Genomic DNA, 18787 nt, shown 5'->3' on the forward strand with positions numbered 1-18787 from the left:
GTATCAATGGGTTGGTTGTCTTAGTAACTATTCTGTACTGTATCAATGGGTTGGTTGTCTTAGTAACTATTCTGTACTGTATCAATGGGTTGGTTGTCTTAGTAACTATTATGTACTCTATCAATGGGTTGGTTGTCTTAGTATCTATTATGTACTGTATCAATGGGTTGGTTGTCTTAGTAACTATTATGTACTGTATCAATGGGTTGGTTGTCTTAGTATCTATTATGTACTGTATCAATGGGTTGGTTGTCTTAGTAACTATTCTGTACTGTATCAATGGGTTGGTTGTCTTAGTAACTATTATGTACTGTATCAATGGGTTGGTTGTCTTAGTAACTATTATGTACTATATCAATGGGTTGGTTGTCTTAGTAACTAGTATGTACTGTATCAATGGGTTGGTTGTCTTAGTAACTATTCTGTACTGTATCAATGGGTTGGTTGTCTTAGTAACTATTCTGTACTGTATCAATGGGTTGGTTGTCTTAGTAACTATGCTGTACTGTATCAATGGGTTGGTTGTCTTAGTATCTATTATGTACTGTATCAATGGGTTGGTTGTCTTAGTAACTATTATGTACTGTATCAATGGGTTGGTTGTCTTAGTAACTATTATGTACTGTATCAATGGGTTGGTTGTCTTAGTAACTATTCTGTACTGTATCAATGGGTTGGTTGTCTTAGTAACTATTATGTACTGTATCAATGGGTTGGTTGTCTTAGTAACTATTATGTACTGTATCAATGGGTTGGTTGTCTTAGTAACTATTATGTACTGTATCAATGGGTTGGTTGTCTTAGTAACTATTCTGTACTGTATCAATGGGTTGGTTGTCTTAGTAACTATTATGTACTGTATCAATGGGTTGGTTGTCTTAGTATCTATTATGTACTGTTTCAAGGGGTTGGTTGGTAGTCATACAATGAAATGTAGCTATAATGAAATAGCCCAGTGGGGTCTGTAGCTATAATGAAATAGCCCAGTGGGGCCTGTAGCCTGTAGCTATAATGAAATAGCCCAGTGGGGCCTGTAGCCTGTAGCTATAATGAAATAGCCCAGTGGGGCCTGTAGCCTGTAGCTATAATGAAATAGCCCAGTGGGGCCTGTAGCCTGTAGCTGTAATGAAATAGCCCAGTGGGGCCTGTAGCCTGTAGGTATAATGAAATAGCCCAGTGGGGCCTGTAGCTATAATGAAATAGCCCAGTGGGGCATGTAGCTATAATGAAATAGCCCAGTGGGGCCTGTAGCTATAATGAAATAGCCCAGTGGGGCCTGTAGCTATAATGAAATAGCCCAGTGGGCCCTGTAGCTATAGTGAAATAGCCCAGTGGGGCCTGTAGCTATAATGAAATAGCCCAGTGGGGCCTGTAGCTATAATGAAATAGCCCAGTGGGGTATGTAGCCTGTAGCTATAATGAAATAGCCCAGTGGGGCCTGTAGCTATAATGAAATAGACCAGGGGGCCTGTAGCTATAATGAAATAGCCCAGTGGGGCCTGTAGCTATAATGAAATAGACCAGAGGGCCTGTAGCCTGTAGCTATAATGAAATAGCCCAGTGGGGCCTGTAGCTATAATGAAATAGACCAGGGGGCCTGTAGCCTGTAGCTATAATGAAATAGCCCAGTTTGGCCTGTAGCTATAATGAAATAGCCCAGTGGGGCCTGTAGCTATAATGAAATAGCCCAGTGGGGCCTGTAGCTATAATGAAATAGCCCAGTGGGCCCTGTAGCTATAGTGAAATAGCCCAGTGGGGCCTGTAGCTATAATGAAATAGCCCAGTGGGGCCTGTAGCTATAATGAAATAGCCCAGTGGGGTATGTAGCCTGTAGCTATAATGAAATAGCCCAGTGGGGCTTGTAGCTATAATGAAATAGACCAGGGGGCCTGTAACCTGTAGCTATAATGAAATAGCCCAGTGGGGCCTGTAGCTATAATGAAATAGACCAGGGGGCCTGTAGCCTGTAGTTATAACGAAATAGCTCAGTGGGGCCTGTAGCTATAATGAAATAGACCAGTGGGGCCTGTAGGCTGTAGTTATAATGAAATAGCCCAGTGGGGCCTGTAGCCTGTAGTTATAACGAAATAGCTCAGTGGGGCCTGTAGCCTGTAGCTATAATGAAATAGCCCAGCGGGGCCTGTAGCTATAATGAAATAGACCAGTGGGGCCTGTAGCCTGTAGCTATAACTAAATAGCCCAGTGGGGCCTGTAGCCTGTAGTTATAATGAAATAGCCCAGTGGGGCCTGTAGCTATAATGAAATAGCCCAGCGGGGCCTGTAGCTATAATGAAATAGCCCAGTGGGGCCTGTAGCTATAACGAAATAGCCCAGTGGGGCCTGTAGCCTGTAGCTATAATGAAATAGCCCAGCGGGGCCTGTAGCTATAATGAAATAGCCCAGTGGAGCCTGTAGCCTGTAGCTATAACGAAATAACCCAGTGGGGCCTGTAGCCTGTAGCTATAATGAAATAGCCCAGTGGGGCCTGTAGCCTGTAGCTATAATGAAATAGCCCAGTGTGGCCTGTAGCCTGTAGCTATAACGAAATAGCCCAGTGGGGCCTGTAGCCTGTAGCTATAATGAAATAGCCCAGTGGGGCCTGTAGCCTGTAGCTATAATGAAATAGCCCAGCGGGGCCTGTAGCTATAATGAAATAGCCCAGTGGAGCCTGTAGCCTGTAGCTATAACGAAATAGCCCAGTGGGGCCTGTAGCCTGTAGCTATAATGAAATAGCCCAGTGGGGCCTGTAGCCTGTAGCTATAATGAAATAGCCCAGTGGGGCCTGTAGCCTGTAGCTATAATGAAATAGCCCAGTGGGGCCTGTAGCCTGTAGCTATAATGAAATAGCCTAGCGGGGCCTGTAGCATGTAGCTATAATGAAATAGCCCAGCGGTGCCTGTAGCTATAATGAAATAGACCAGTGGGGCCTGTAGCCTGTAGTTATAATGAAATAGCCCAGTGGGGCCTGTAGCTATAACGAAATAGCCCAGTGGGGCCTGTAGCCTGTAGTTATAATGAAATAGCCCAGTGGGGCCTGTAGCTATAATGAAATAGACCAGTGGGGCCTGTAGCCTGTAGCTATAACGAAATAGCCCAGTGGAGCCTGGAGCCTGTAGTTATAATGAAATAGCCCAGTGGGGCCTGTAGCTATAATGAAATAGCCCAGCGGGGCCTGTAGCTATAACAAAATAGCCCAGTGGGGCCTGTAGCCTGTAGTTATAACGAAATAGCTCAGTGGGGCCTGTAGCCTGTAGCTATAATGAAATAGCCCAGCGGGGCCTGTAGCTATAATGAAATAGACCAGTGGGGCCTGTAGCCTGTAGCTATAATGAAATAGCCCAGTGGGGCCTGTAGCTATAATGAAATATACCAGTGGGGCCTGTAGCCTGTAGCTATAACGAAATAGCCCAGTGGAGCCTGGAGCCTGTAGCTATAATGAAATAGACCAGTGGGGCCTGTAGCCTGTAGCTATAATGAAATAGCCCAGTGGGGCCTGTAGCCTGTAGCTATAATGAAATAGCCTAGCGGGGCCTGTAGCTATAATGAAATAGCCAAGTGGGGCCTAATCTCCTGTTGTTTGGGAGGTCCTAGTTGGTTGGTTGGGAGGCCCTGGTTGGTTGGTTGGGAGGTCAAGAGGGCTCTCTGCATCAATTAACACAGTGCACCTGTTTTACCCAGGGCCCATAGGGAAACCAATAGGTCTCTGGTCAAAAGTTGTGCACTATACAGGGAACGGGTTGCCAAAGGGCTCTGGTCTAAAGTAGTGCACTATATAGGGAATAAGGTGCCACAGGGCTCTGGTAAAAATGAGTGCACTATATAGGGAATAGGGTTCCCTTTGAGACACAGCATTGGTGAGTTCTGTCTCTTCCTCAATGAGGCCTGGAAACACTATTGTCCAGGGTGTGAAATCACTGGGCTCGGTGTTGCCAGGGTCAGGGATGATGTACCATGGGGAAGTAATGAGTGAAAATTAGTTTTCTGGTGGAAGAGAACTGGTGCTGAGGAGAGAAAAAGCACATAGGCCTATTGCCATGGATACAAAGGGCTCATATTCATCATTTATAACATGTTTTAATGGACCATTGTTGTGTCTGCTCTGCCACTATAATCAGATGTGACTAACTATGTATCGCTGGCCTCCAAAATGAATTTACATGAAAAAGGACAATAAAGCAATATATATATATATATATATACACATACACTACCGTTCAAAGGTTTGGGGACACTTAGAAATGTCCTTGTTTTTGAAAGATAAGCACATTTTTTGTCCATTAAAATAACATCAAATTGATCCGAAATACAGTGTAGACATTGTTAATGTTGTAAATGACTATTGTAGCTGGAAACGGCACATTTTTTAAGAAAGGATAACAGTTTTTAGCTGTCCTAACGAAATTGTAAAAGGGTTTTCTAATGATCAATGTACCTTTGGTAAACCTGGATTAGCTAACACAACGTGCCATTGGAACACAGGAGTGATGGTTGCTGATAATGGACCTCTCTACGCCTATGTAGATATTCCATAAAAAATCTGCCATTTCCAGCTACAATAGTAATTTTACAACATTAACAATGTCTACACTGTATTTCTGATCAATTTGATGTTATTTTAATGGACAAAAAAATGAGATTTTCTTTCAAAAACAAGGTCATTTCTAAGTGACCACAAACTTTTGAACGGTAGTGTATGTATTTACATTATTGTATTATTGTAATGAAAATCGTACCACCGTTATAGTTCATGTAAAGTAAGGTAAACTAAGGTAAAGTAAAGGGTAGCTATTGGTTAACTATTTAACAATATATATATATATATATATATATATATATATATATATATAATATAAAATTATATTAGTTTATTATTAAAAGATGTATGGTATTGAAAATCCTACCCTAGTTTAACACACCTAATTCTACTAATTTGCTGCTCAACAAGACCTTAACTAGCTGAATCAGATATGTTAAATTAGGGTTGGACTGAAAACCTTACAGGACAGTAGATCTCCAGGAAGAGGGTTGGACTGAAAACCTTACAGGACAGTAGATCTCCAGGAAGAGGGTTGGACTGAAAACCTACAGGACAGTAGATCTCCAGGAAGAGGGTTGGGCTGATAACCTACAGGACAGTAGATCTCCAGGAAGAGGGTTGGACTGATAACCTACAGGACAGTAGATCTCTAGGAAGGGGGTTGGACTGAAAACCTACAGGACAGTAGATCTCCAGGAAGAGGGTTGGGCTGATAACCTACAGGACAGTAGATCTCCAGGAAGAGGGTTGGACTGATAACCTACAGGACAGTGGATCTCCAGGAAGAGGGTTGGACTGATAACCTACAGGACAGTAGATCTCCAGGAAGAGGGTTGGGTTGAAAACCTACAGGACAGTAGATCTCCAGGAAGAGGGTTGGGCAGCCATGGTATAGGTAATGTAAGGTCAGGTATGGTATGGTAAGGTAAGCTAAGGTAATGTAAGCTGAGGTAAACTAAGGTAAAGTAAACTAAAGTAAGGTGGGCTAAACTAAGGTAATGTAAGGTGAGGTAAAGTAAAGTAAACCAAAGTAAGGTAGGGTAAACTACGGTAAACTAAGGTGAGGTAAGGTAGGTTAAACTACGGTAAGGTAATCTAAGGTAAGGTAAGGTAAACTAAGGTAAGGTAAGGTAAACTAAGTTAAGGTGAGATAAGGTAAGGCAAGGTAAACTTAGGTATGGTAGGGTAAGGTAAACTAAGGTATGGTAGGGGGTAAGGTAAACTAAGGTAAGGTGACGTAGGGTAAGGTTAACTAAGGTAAGGTAAACTAAGGTAAGGTAAACTATGGTAAGGTAAGGTAAACTAAGGTAAGATACGGTAAGGTAAACTAAGGTAAGGTAAACTAAGGTAAGGTAAACTAAGGGAAGGTAAGGTAAACTAAGGTAAGGTAAGGTAAGGTAAACTAAGGTAAGGTAAACTAAGGTAAGGTAAACTAAGGTAAGGTGAGGTAAACTAAGGTAAGGTAAGGTAAGGTAAACTAAGGTAAACTAAGGTAAACTAAGGTAAGGTAAACTAAGGTAAGGTAAACTAAGGTAAGGTACACTAAGGTAAGGTGGGGGGGTAAGGTAAGGTAAGATACGGTAAGGTAAACTAAGGTAAACTAAGGTAAGGTAAGAGAAGGTAAGCTAAGGTAAACTAAGGTAAGGTACACTAATGTAAGGTAAGGTAAGATAAACTAAGGTAAGGTACACTAATGTAAGGTAAGGTACACTAATGTAAGGTAAGGTAAGGTAAGGTAAACTAAGGTAAGGTAAACTAAGGTAAGGTAAACTAAGGTAAGGTACACTAATGTAAGGTAAGGTACACTAATGTAAGGTAAGGTAAGGTAAGGTAAGGTAAGGTAAGGTAAGGTAAACTAAGGTATGGTAGGTGGGGTAAGGTAACTCACCTGATAGAAGTTGGGCCAGTAGGTAGAGATGGCCAGTTCTACCTGTACCCAGGCTCTAGTAGCTGGCCCAGACACGTTCCAGACGGGCATGCCCAGGGGACTGTTGTTCTCTCTGATGTACACGTTGAGCTGCCCTGGCCCCGCCCCCTCGCGTCCAGACAGGAAGTACTTGAAGATGATGCAGTGGGTGTCATTCTCCTTCAGCTGGGGAGTCAGGAGTAATGCCTTCTGACCAGCGAAACGCCCCGACGTGTTGACCATAATGAAAGCTGAATCTGGGGCAGCAGAGGAGAGGAGAGGAGAGGAGAGGAGAGGAGAGGAGAGGAGAGGAGAAGAGAAGAGAAGAGAAGAGAAGAGAAGAGAAGAGAAGAGAAGAGAAGAGAAGAGAGGAGAGGAGAGGAGAGGAGAGGAGAGGAGAGGAGAGGAGAGGAGAGGAGAGGAGAGGAGAGGAGAACATTAAATGGATGTTAGAACTGTGTAGCTGGGGGGTCAGAACTCCGTAACACAGACAGGATCACATCCAACCAAAACAAACTTTATTTACAGATGAAGGATCTTTATTTAACCAGTATTGTTGCAGCAAAAATAATCATGTCGAAACAGGATTTGAACGTTTAGTCCATAAGGTTGCTTGATCGGTTGTTAGGCTATTAGTTAGCCAAATTTGGCTACATGAAATGTGCAGTACTGTTAATATAGCCATGCGTTAGTGCGGGGTTTTCAGTGAATTGATAATCAATCACATGAAGCTTTTCTGCGGTGCAGGAAAATTCTCAGCAACAAAAGACTGATCAATTGAAGATCCTACACCTGTAAATAGCATTGAACCATCTTCCTACATTTGACAGTCTAGCAGGGGAGAGGACACTGTGGGGAGGGAAGACAATAACAGGTATTAAATTAAATTGTATTTGTTACATAAACAACAGCTGTAGATTAACAGGGATTAACGCTTAGTTACGGGCCCTTCCCAACAATATAGAGAAGAAGACAATAGAGAAATGAAAGACAAATAATAACACGAGGGATAAATACCCAATGAGTAACTTGTCTATATACAGGAAGTACCCGTACCGAGTCGATGTGCAGTGGTACGAGGTAATTGAGGTAGACATGTACATATAGGTAGGGGTAAAGTGACTTGGCAACAGGAAAGATAATAGACAGTAACAGCAGTATACTGTAGGTAGGGGTAAAGTGACTTGGCAACAGGATAATAGACAGTAACAGCAGTATACTGTAGGTAGGGGTAAAGGATAGATAATAGACAGTAACAGCAGTATACTGTAGGTAGGGGTAAAGGATAGATAATAGACAGTAACAGCAGTATACTGTAGGTAGGGGTAAAGGATAGATAATAGACAGTAACAGCAGTATACTGTAGGTAGAGGTAAAGTGACTAGACAACAGGATAGATAATAAACAGTAACAGCAGTATACTGTAGGTAGGGGTAAAGGATAGATAATAGACAGTAACAGCAGTATACTGTAGGTAGGGGTAAAGTGACTAGGCAACAGGATAGATAATAGACAGTAACAGCAGTATACTGTAGGTAGGGGTAAAGTGACTAGACAACAGGATATATAATAAACAGTAGCAGCAGTATACTGTAGGTAGGGGTAAAGTGACTAGGCAACAGGATAGATAATAGACAGTAGCAGCAGTATACTGTAGGTAGAGGTAAAGTGACCAGGCCACATTATAGATAATAGACAGTAGCAGCAGTATACTGTAGGTAGGGGTAAAGTGACTAGACAACATGATAGATAATAGACAGTAGCAGCAGTATACTGTAGGTAGGGGTAAAGGATAGATAATAGACAGTGTCAGCAGTATACTGTAGGTAGGGGTAAAGGATAGATAATAGACAGTAACAGCTGTATACTGTAGGTAGGGGTAAAGGATAGATAATAGACAGTAACAGCAGTATACTGTAGGTAGGGGTAAAGTGACTAGGCAACAGGATAGATAATAGACAGTAGCAGCAGTATACTGTAGGTAGGGGTAAAGTGACTAGACAACAGGATAGATAATAAACAGTAGCAGCAGTATACTGTAGGTAGGAGTAAAGTGACTAGGCCACATTATAGATAATAGACAGTAGCAGCAGTATACTGTAGGTAGAGGTAAAGTGACTAGACAACAGGATAGATAATAGACAGTAGCAGCAGTATACTGTAGGTAGGGGTAAAGTGACTAGACAACAGGATAGATAATAGACAGTAGCAGCAGTATACTGTAGGTAGGGGTAGAGGATAGATAATAGACAGTAGCAGCAGTATACTGTAGGTAGGGGTAAAGTGACTAGACAACAGGATATATAATAGACAGTAGCAGCAGTATACTGTAGGTAGGAGTAAAGGATAGATAATAGACAGTAACAGCAGTATACTGTAGGTAGGGGTAAAGTGACTAGACAACAGGATATATAATAGACAGTAACAGCAGTATACTGTAGGTAGGGGTAAAGGATAGATAATAGACAGTAACAGCAGTATACTGTAGGTAGGGGTAAAGGATAGATAATAGACAGTAACAGCAGTATACTGTAGGTAGGGGTAAAGGATAGATAATAGACAGTAACAGCAGTATACTGTAGGTAGGGGTAAAGGATAGATAATATACAGTAACAGCAGTATACTGTAGGTAGGGGTAAAGGATAGATAATAGACAGTAACAGCAGTATACTGTAGGTAGGGGTAAAGGATAGATAATAGACAGTAACAGCAGTATACTGTAGGTAGGGGTAAAGGATAGATAATAGACAGTAACAGCAGTATACTGTAGGTAGGGGTAAAGGATAGATAATAGACAGTAACAGCAGTATACTGTAGGTAGGGGTAAAGGATAGATAATAGACAGTAACAGCAGTATACTGTAGGTAGGGGTAAAGGATAGATAATAGACAGTAACAGCAGTATACTGTAGGTAGGGGTAAAGGATAGATAATAGACAGTAGCAGCAGTATACTGTAGGTAGGGGTAAAGGATAGATAATAGACAGTAACAGCAGTATACTGTAGGTAGGGGTAAAGGATAGATAATAGACAGCAACAGCAGTATACTGTAGGTAGGGGTAAAGGATAGATAATAGACAGTAACAGCAGTATACTGTAGGTAGGGGTAAAGGATAGATAATAGACAGTAACAGCAGTATACTGTAGGTAGGGGTAAAGGATAGATAATAGACAGTAACAGCAGTATACCGTAGGTAGGGGTAAAGGATAGATAATAGACAGTAACAGCAGTATACTGTAGGTAGGGGTAAAGGATAGATAATAGACAGTAACAGCAGTATACTGTAGGTAGGGGTAAAGGATAGATAATAGACAGTAGCAGCAGTATACTGTAGGTAGGGGTAAAGGATAGATAATAGACAATAACAGAAGTATACTGTAGGTACGGGTAAAGGATAGATAATAGACAGTAACAGCAGTATACTGTAGGTAGGGGTAAAGGATAGATAATAGACAGTAACAGCAGTATACTGTAGGTAGGGGTAAAGGATAGATAATAGACAGTAACAGCAGTATACTGTAGGTAGGGGTAAAGTGACTAGACAACAGGATAGATAATAGACAGTAACAGCAGTATACTGTAGGTAGGGGTAAAGGATAGATAATAGACAGTAACAGCAGTATACTGTAGGTAGGGGTAAAGGATAGATAATAGACAGTAGCAGCAGTATACTGTAGGTAGGGGTAAAGGATAGATAATAGACAGTAACAGCAGTATACTGTTGGTAGGGGTAAAGGATAGATAATAGACAGTAACAGCAGTATACTGTAGGTAGGGGTAAAGGATAGATAATAGACAGTAACAGCAGTATACTGTAGGTAGGGGTAAAGGATAGATAATAGACAGTAACAGCAGTATACTGTAGGTAGGGGTAAAGGATAGATAATAGACAGTAACAGCAGTATACTGTAGGTAGGGGTAAAGGATAGATAATAGACAGTAACAGCAGTATACTGTAGGTAGGGGTAAAGGATAGATAATAGACAGTAACAGCAGTATACTGTAGGTAGGGGTAAAGGATAGATAATAGACAGTAACAGCAGTATACTGTAGGTAGGGGTAAAGGATAGATAATAGACAGTAGCAGCAGTATACTGTAGGTAGGGGTAAAGGATAGATAATAGACAGTAACAGCAGTATACTGTAGGTAGGGGTAAAGGATAGATAATAGACAGCAACAGCAGTATACTGTAGGTAGGGGTAAAGGATAGATAATAGACAGTAACAGCAGTATACTGTAGGTAGGGGTAAAGGATAGATAATAGACAGTAACAGCAGTATACTGTAGGTAGGGGTAAAGGATAGATAATAGACAGTAACAGCAGTATACCGTAGGTAGGGGTAAAGGATAGATAATAGACAGTAACAGCAGTATACTGTAGGTAGGGGTAAAGGATAGATAATAGACAGTAACAGCAGTATACTGTAGGTAGGGGTAAAGGATAGATAATAGACAGTAGCAGCAGTATACTGTAGGTAGGGGTAAAGGATAGATAATAGACAATAACAGAAGTATACTGTAGGTACGGGTAAAGGATAGATAATAGACAGTAACAGCAGTATACTGTAGGTAGGGGTAAAGGATAGATAATAGACAGTAACAGCAGTATACTGTAGGTAGGGGTAAAGGATAGATAATAGACAGTAACAGCAGTATACTGTAGGTAGGGGTAAAGTGACTAGACAACAGGATAGATAATAGACAGTAACAGCAGTATACTGTAGGTAGGGGTAAAGGATAGATAATAGACAGTAACAGCAGTATACTGTAGGTAGGGGTAAAGGATAGATAATAGACAGTAGCAGCAGTATACTGTAGGTAGGGGTAAAGGATAGATAATAGACAGTAACAGCAGTATACTGTTGGTAGGGGTAAAGGATAGATAATAGACAGTAACAGCAGTATACTGTAGGTAGGGGTAAAGGATAGATAATAGACAGTAGCAGCAGTATACTGTAGGTAGGGGTAAAGGATAGATAATAGACAGTAGCAGCAGCATACTGTAGGTAGGGGTAAAGGATAGATAATAGACAGTAGCAGCAGTATACTGTAGGTAGGGGTAAAGTGACTAGACAACAGGATAGATAATAGACAGTAGCAGCAGTATACTGTAGGTAGGGGTAAAGGATAGATAATAGACAGTAACAGCAGTATACTGTAGATAGGGGTAAAGGATAGATAATAGACAGTAACAGCAGTATACTGTAGGTAGGGGTAAAGGATAGATAATAGACAGTAACAGCAGTATACTGTAGGTAGGGGTAAAGGATAGATAATAGACAGTAACAGCAGTATACTGTAGGTAGGGGTAAAGGATAGATAATAGACAGTAGCAGCAGTATACTGTAGGTAGGGGTAAAGGATAGATAATAGACAGTAACAGCAGTATACTGTAGGTAGGGGTAAAGGATAGATAATAGACAGCAACAGCAGTATACTGTAGGTAGGGGTAAAGGATAGATAATAGACAGTAACAGCAGTATACTGTAGGTAGGGGTAAAGGATAGATAATAGACAGTAACAGCAGTATACTGTAGGTAGGGGTAAAGGATAGATAATAGACAGTAACAGCAGTATACTGTAGGTAGGGGTAAAGGATAGATAATAGACAGTAACAGCAGTATACTGTAGGTAGGGGTAAAGGATAGATAATAGACAGTAACAGCAGTATACTGTAGGTAGGGGTAAAGGATAGATAATAGACAGTAGCAGCAGTATACTGTAGGTAGGGGTAAAGGATAGATAATAGACAATAACAGCAGTATACTGTAGGTAGGGGTAAAGGATAGATAATAGACAGTAACAGCAGTATACTGTAGGTAGGGGTAAAGGATAGATAATAGACAGTAACAGCAGTATACTGTAGGTAGGGGTAAAGGATAGATAATAGACAGTAACAGCAGTATACTGTAGGTAGGGGTAAAGTGACTAGACAACAGGATAGATAATAGACAGTAACAGCAGTATACTGTAGGTAGGGGTAAAGGATAGATAATAGACAGTAACAGCAGTATACTGTAGGTAGGGGTAAAGGATAGATAATAGACAGTAGCAGCAGTATACTGTAGGTAGGGGTAAAGGATAGATAATAGACAGTAACAGCAGTATACTGTTGGTAGGGGTAAAGGATAGATAATAGACAGTAACAGCAGTATACTGTAGGTAGGGGTAAAGGATAGATAATAGACAGTAGCAGCAGTATACTGTAGGTAGGGGTAAAGGATAGATAATAGACAGTAGCAGCAGCATACTGTAGGTAGGGGTAAAGGATAGATAATAGACAGTAGCAGCAGTATACTGTAGGTAGGGGTAAAGTGACTAGACAACAGGATAGATAATAGACAGTAGCAGCAGTATACTGTAGGTAGGGGTAAAGGATAGATAATAGACAGTAACAGCAGTATACTGTAGGTAGGGGTAAAGGATAGATAATAGACAGTAACAGCAGTATACTGTAGGTAGGGGTAAAGCATAGATAATAGACAGTAACAGCAGTATACTGTAGGTAGGGGTAAAGGATAGATAATAGACAGTAACAGCAGTATACTGTAGGTAGGGGTAAAGGATAGATAATAGACAGTAGCAGCAGCATATGTGCATAAAGGGTCAATGCAGATAGTCCGGGTAGCTGCATAGTAAACTATTCAGCAGTCTTATGGTTCGGGGGTAGAAGCTGTTCATGGTCCTGTTGGTTCCAGACTTAGTGCACTGGTACCGCTTGCCTTGTGGTAGCAGAGAGAACAGTCTCTGACTTGGGTGGCTGGAGTCTTTGATAATGTTTAGGGCCTTTCCTCTGACATCGCCTGGTTTAGAGGTCCTCGATGGCAGGAAGCTCGGCCCCAGTGATGTGCTGGGCCGTACTCACCGCCCTCTGTAGGACCTTAATAGTGTGGTCAGCAAAGTTTCCTTATTAAGAGATTGAAGAATGTGTGAGGAGTGTGTGCTGTTCGGAATCATTGACTCTGACAGGGTTAGGGTCAATACCATTTCAATTCCAGTCAATTAATAAGTAAACCAAATACCAAATGTTCCTCGTTGAAAAGCATTGAAGATAATTGGATTTTGAATTCTAGTGTACTTCCTGAATTGACTGGAATTGAAATGGAATTGACCCCAACCCTAAGGAGATCAGTTGAGATATCTCATGGTTCGAGCCCTGAATGCTGATTGGCTGACAGCCTGAACTTTATCGAACAACACATGTATTGTGTAACATGAAGTCCTATGAGTGTCATGGTATATCTGACCATATACCATGGGTATGACAAAACATGTATGTTTACTGCTCTAATTACATTGGTAACCAGTTTATAATAGCAATAAGGCACCTCGGGGGTGTGTGGTATATGGCCAATATACAACGGCTAAGGGCTGTGACCAGGCACTCCGCGTTGCGTCGTGCTTAAGAACAGTCCTTAGCCGTGGTGCATTGGGCATATACCCCCCCTCCTCGGGACTTATTGCTTAAGTATCTCACAGACAGCGACACTGAGGTGGGTTTTTACATCAAATGATGGAGAAAAATGTAGATGGAAAAAAAGTTGAGAAATCAATAACAAAACAAATTGCAATTTTGATTGAACTCGAAAGGTTAATCCAATCCTCTCTCCACTTGCCAAACCGACACGTGTCAGAACAATTATATTGGCAAGACATTCAACCCCTATATATCATCCTCTCGTAGGCCTATGGCTGTCAGCTCCACAGAGAGAAGACACACGATGTACTGAAAGGACATGCGAGACATACTGAAACCCAGAAGTGACACGGTTTGCGTTGATATTACCCACAGTACACCAGTACACATTCATTATCACACAGGGAGAGTTTAGACAGTTCAGAAAAGATAGAGCGAAATAGACGAAGCAGAACAGCTAAGCAGAAAAGTTTTGCTCGTTTTGTCATCAAATACCTGACTTTATAACACAGAGCCCATTCACAGAAACAAATCTAACTTGTCTGCAGATTTGCTGAGGTACATTAGGAAAAAAAAGAGGCTGTTCACCAAGAAGCGCAACATTTACCAGAACCTAGTTTGTTCCTTCAGGGACTCAGACTGCTTATCTTGTTGTGCTAAATAACACAAGTAACTCTCTATCCTCCTGCTCTCTCTCTCCTGCTCTCTCTCTTCTAAACCCGCCTCTCAGATAACGAGCGAGAAATCTGTCATGTTTACACAATGGAACACAAGGAGGAGAAAAGAGGAGAGGAGGAGACGAGAGATGAGCTGTGATGACACTGAGTCAAGCTCTTCTAGTTTGTTGTTAGTCATGCTGTATTGGAGAAGGAGGAGTACAGGAGGTGAGAGGAGACACGCTCTTCTAGTTTGTTGTTAGTCATGCTGTATTGGAGAAGGAGGAGTACAGGAGGCGAGAGGAGACACACTCTTCTAGTTTGTTGGTCATGCTGTATTGGAGAAGGAGGAGTGCAGGAGGCAAGAGGAGACAACCTCTTACAGTTTGTTGGTCATGCTACGACATCTCTCAATAAATATCTCTGTTAATCTCTACTGATCTCTAGTCTACAACATCTCAGTACATCTCTGTTAATCTCTACTGATCTCTAGTCTACAACATCTCTGTTAATCTGTACTGATCTCTAGTCTACAACATCTCAGTGCATCTCTGTTAATCTCTACTGATCTCTAGTCTACAACATCTCAGTACATCTCTGTTAATCTCTACTGATCTCTAGTCTACAACATCTCTGTTAATCTGTACTGATCTCTAGTCTACAACATCTCCGTACATCTCTGTTAATCTCTACTGATCTCTAGTCTACAACATCTCATATAATATCTCTAATAATCTCTTCTGATCTCTAGTCTACAACATCTCAGTACATCTCTGTGCATCACGATTAATCTCTACTGCTCTTTGACAAAGTGGCTCACGTCAACCGAAGATAACTTTATAGGGAACAGGTTTATCATTTGAGACACTGCATTATGTCCTAAGGGATCTACAGCAGCTAAATTGGTGAACGCGTGGCCGGTCGCCTAGCGATTAGAGCATTGGGCCAGTAACTGAGAGGTCGCTGGTTCTAATACCCGAGCCGACAAGGTGGGAAATCTGTCGAAGTCTCTTTGAGTAAGGCACTTAACCCTGACACATCTCACTGCAACTATCCAGTGGAGATTATTTTTGTTGTTTTACTGTAAATGTAGCATTACCTATCTGACCACTGAGTTGAATATGGTGAATGTGTAATATACTGTTCATACAGTACCTCACAGGCAGAGCAGATGGGTGCATGTTTTGGTTTTTGCCCTAGGAACTACACAACTGATTCAAATAACAAACTCATCATTAAGCTTTGATTATTTGAATCAGATGTGTAGTTCTAGGGCAAAAACCAAAATGTGCACCCCTTAGGGTCCCAGGACTGCACCCCTTAGGGTCCCAGGACTGCTGCACCCCTTAGGGTCCCAGGACTGCTGCACCCCTTAGGGTCCCAGGACTGCTGCACCCCTTAGGGTCCCAGGACTGCTGCACCCCTTAGGGTCCCAGGACTGCTGCACCCCTTAGGGTCCCAGGACTGCTGCACCCCTTAGGGTCCCCAGGACTGCTGCACCCCTTAGGGTCCCAGGACTGCTGCACCCCTTAGGGTCCCAGGACTGCTGCACCCCTTAGGGTCCCCAGGACTGCTGCACCCCTTAGGGTCCCAGGACTGCTGCACCCCTTAGGGTCCCAGGACTGCTGCACCCCTTAGGGTCCCAGGACTGCTGCACCCCTTAGGGTCCCCAGGACTGCTGCACCCCTTAGGGTCCCCAGGACTGCTGCACCCCTTAGGGTCCCCAGGACTGCACCCCTTAGGGTCCCAGGACTGCACCCCTTAGGGTCCCAGGACTGCACCCCTTAGGGTCCCAGGACTGCACCCCTTAGGGTCCCAGGACTGCAGCACCCCTTAGGGTCCCAGGACTGCAGCACCCCTTAGGGTTCCAGGACTGCAGCACCCCTTAGGGTCCCAGGACTGCAGCACCCCTTAGGGTCCCAGGACTGCTGCACCCCTTAGGGTCCCAGGACTGCTGCACCCCTTAGGGTCCCAGGACTGCACCCCTTAGGGTCCCAGGACTGCACCCCTCAGGGTCCCCAGGACTGCTGCACCCCTCAGGGTCCCCAGGACTGCTGCACCCCTCAGGGTCCTAGGACTGCACCCCATAGGGTCCCAGGACTACTGCACCCCTCAGGGTCCCAGGACTACTGCACCCCTTAGGGTCCCAGGACTGTGCCCCTTAGGGTCCCAGGACTGCACCCCTTAGGGTCCCAGGACTGCTGCACCCCTTAGGGTCCCAGGACTGCTGCACCCTTAGGGTCCCAGGACTGCTGCACCCCTTAGGGTCCCAGGACTGCTGCACCCCTTAGGGTACCAGGACTGCTGCACCCCTTAGGGTCCCAGGACTGCTGCACCCCTTAGGGTTCCAGGACTGCTGCACCCCTTAGGGTTCCAGGACTGCACCCCTTAGGGTCCCAAGACTGCACCCCTTAGGGCCCCAAGACTGCACCCCTTAGGGTCCCAAGACTGCACCCCTTAGGGTCCCAGGATTGCACCCCTTAGGGTCCCAGGACTGCACCCCTTAGGGTCCCAGGACTGCAGCACCCCTTAGGGTCCCAGGACTGCACCCCTTAGGGTCCCAGGACTGCACCCCTTAGGGTCCCAGGACTGCACCCCTTAGGGTCCCAGGACTGCACCCCTTAGGGTCGCAGGACTGCACCCCCCTAGGGTCCCAGGACTGCACCCCCCTAGGGTCCCAGGACTGCAACCCTTAGGGTCCTAGGACTGCAACCCTTAGGGTCCGAGGACTGCACCCCTTAGGGTTCCAGGACTGCTGCACCCCTTAGGGTCCCAGGACTGCTGCACCCCTTAGGGTCCCCAGGACTGCTGCACCCCTTAGGGTCCCCAGGACTGCACCCCTTAGGGTCCCAGGACTGCTGCACCCCTTAGGGTCCCAGGACTGCTGCACCCCTCAGGGTCCCAGGACTACTGCACCCCTTAGGGTCCCAGGACTGCTGCACCCCTCAGGGTCCCAGGACTGCTGCACCCCTTAGGGTCCCAGGACTACTGCACCCCTCAGGGTCCCAGGACTTCTGCACCCCTTAGGGTCCCAGGACTACTGCATCCCTCAGGGTCCCAGGACTACTGTACCCCTCAGGGTCCCAGGACTACTGCATCCCTCAGGGTCCCAGGACTACTGCACCCCTCAGGGTCCCAGGACTACTGCACCCCTTAGGGTTCCAGGACTGCACCCCTTAGGATCCCAGGACTGAGTTTGGGAATGATGTTCTAATCCTTCAACCAGACCTTGTTTACTCTCGTATGTCTGTTTCTGAGGATTTAAAGGCCCCGTTGATATAGAGAGCAGGTCAGAGATGATCGACAGAAGGTTCTATTAGGTCATTTTAATAACACTCAACCCATCTACTCAGCTGACTAAACATTATGTTTCTCCCTCCCTCTCTCCCTCCTTCTCTCCCTCCTTCTCTCCCTCCCTCTCTCCCTCCACCGTCTCTCCATCCACCCGTCGTGGAGTCAGGAGCTCTGTCAGTGTGATATGAACCAACACTAATATCCTCATGATGAATAGATTCCATTGAAGCTCCATTACAAAGACAGATGCTAGGTCCCAAATGGAACCATATTCACTACATAGTATACTACTTATGGGCCCCTGGTCAAAAGTAGTGCACTACATAGTATACTACTTATGGGCCCCTGGGCAAAAGTAGTGCACTGCATAGTATACTACTTATGGGCCCCTGGTCAAAAGTAGTGCACTACATAGTATACTACTTATGGGTCCCAGGTCAAAAGTAGTGCACTGCATAGTATACTACTTATGGGCCCCTGGTCAAAAGTAGTGCACTACATAGTATACTACTTATGGGCCCCTGGGCAAAAGTAGTGCACTGCATAGTATACTACTTATGGGCCCCTGGTCAAAAGTAGTGCACTACATAGTATACTACTTATGGGTCCCAGGTCAAAAGTAGTGCACTGCATAGTATACTACTTATGGGCCCCTGGTCAAAAGTAGTGCACTACATAGTATACTACTTATGGGTCCCAGGTCAAAAGTAGTGCACTGCATAGTATACTACTTATGGGTCCCAGGTCAAAAGTAGTGCACTGCATAGTATACTACTTATGGGCCCCTGGTCAAAAGTAGTTCACTACATAGTATACTACTTATGGGCCCCTGGTCAAAAGTAGTGCACTACATAGTATACTACTTATGGGCACCTGGGCAAAAGTAGTGCACTGCATAGTATACTACTTATGGGCCCCTGGTCAAAAGTAGCGCACTGCATAGTATACTACTTATGGGCCCCTGGTCAAAAGTAGC

The 18787-nt window shown here is 43.9% G+C and overlaps 1 protein-coding gene across 1 annotated transcript in view; it reads right to left on the reverse strand.

Moving 5' to 3' along the window:
- The window catches only part of LOC139560627 (receptor-type tyrosine-protein phosphatase mu-like), a 774972-nt gene that overhangs the window by 515853 nt on the left and 240332 nt on the right, over positions 1-18787 (reverse strand). Inside the window, exon 3 of the mRNA XM_071377563.1 lies at positions 6426-6700. Within this exon, the coding sequence (XP_071233664.1) occupies positions 6426-6700 (275 nt within the window). The remainder of the gene's footprint in view (positions 1-6425; positions 6701-18787) is intronic.

Source organism: Salvelinus alpinus, chromosome 30, assembly GCF_045679555.1.
Source record: "Salvelinus alpinus chromosome 30, SLU_Salpinus.1, whole genome shotgun sequence".
Classification (NCBI taxonomy): Eukaryota; Metazoa; Chordata; class Actinopteri; order Salmoniformes; family Salmonidae; genus Salvelinus; species Salvelinus alpinus.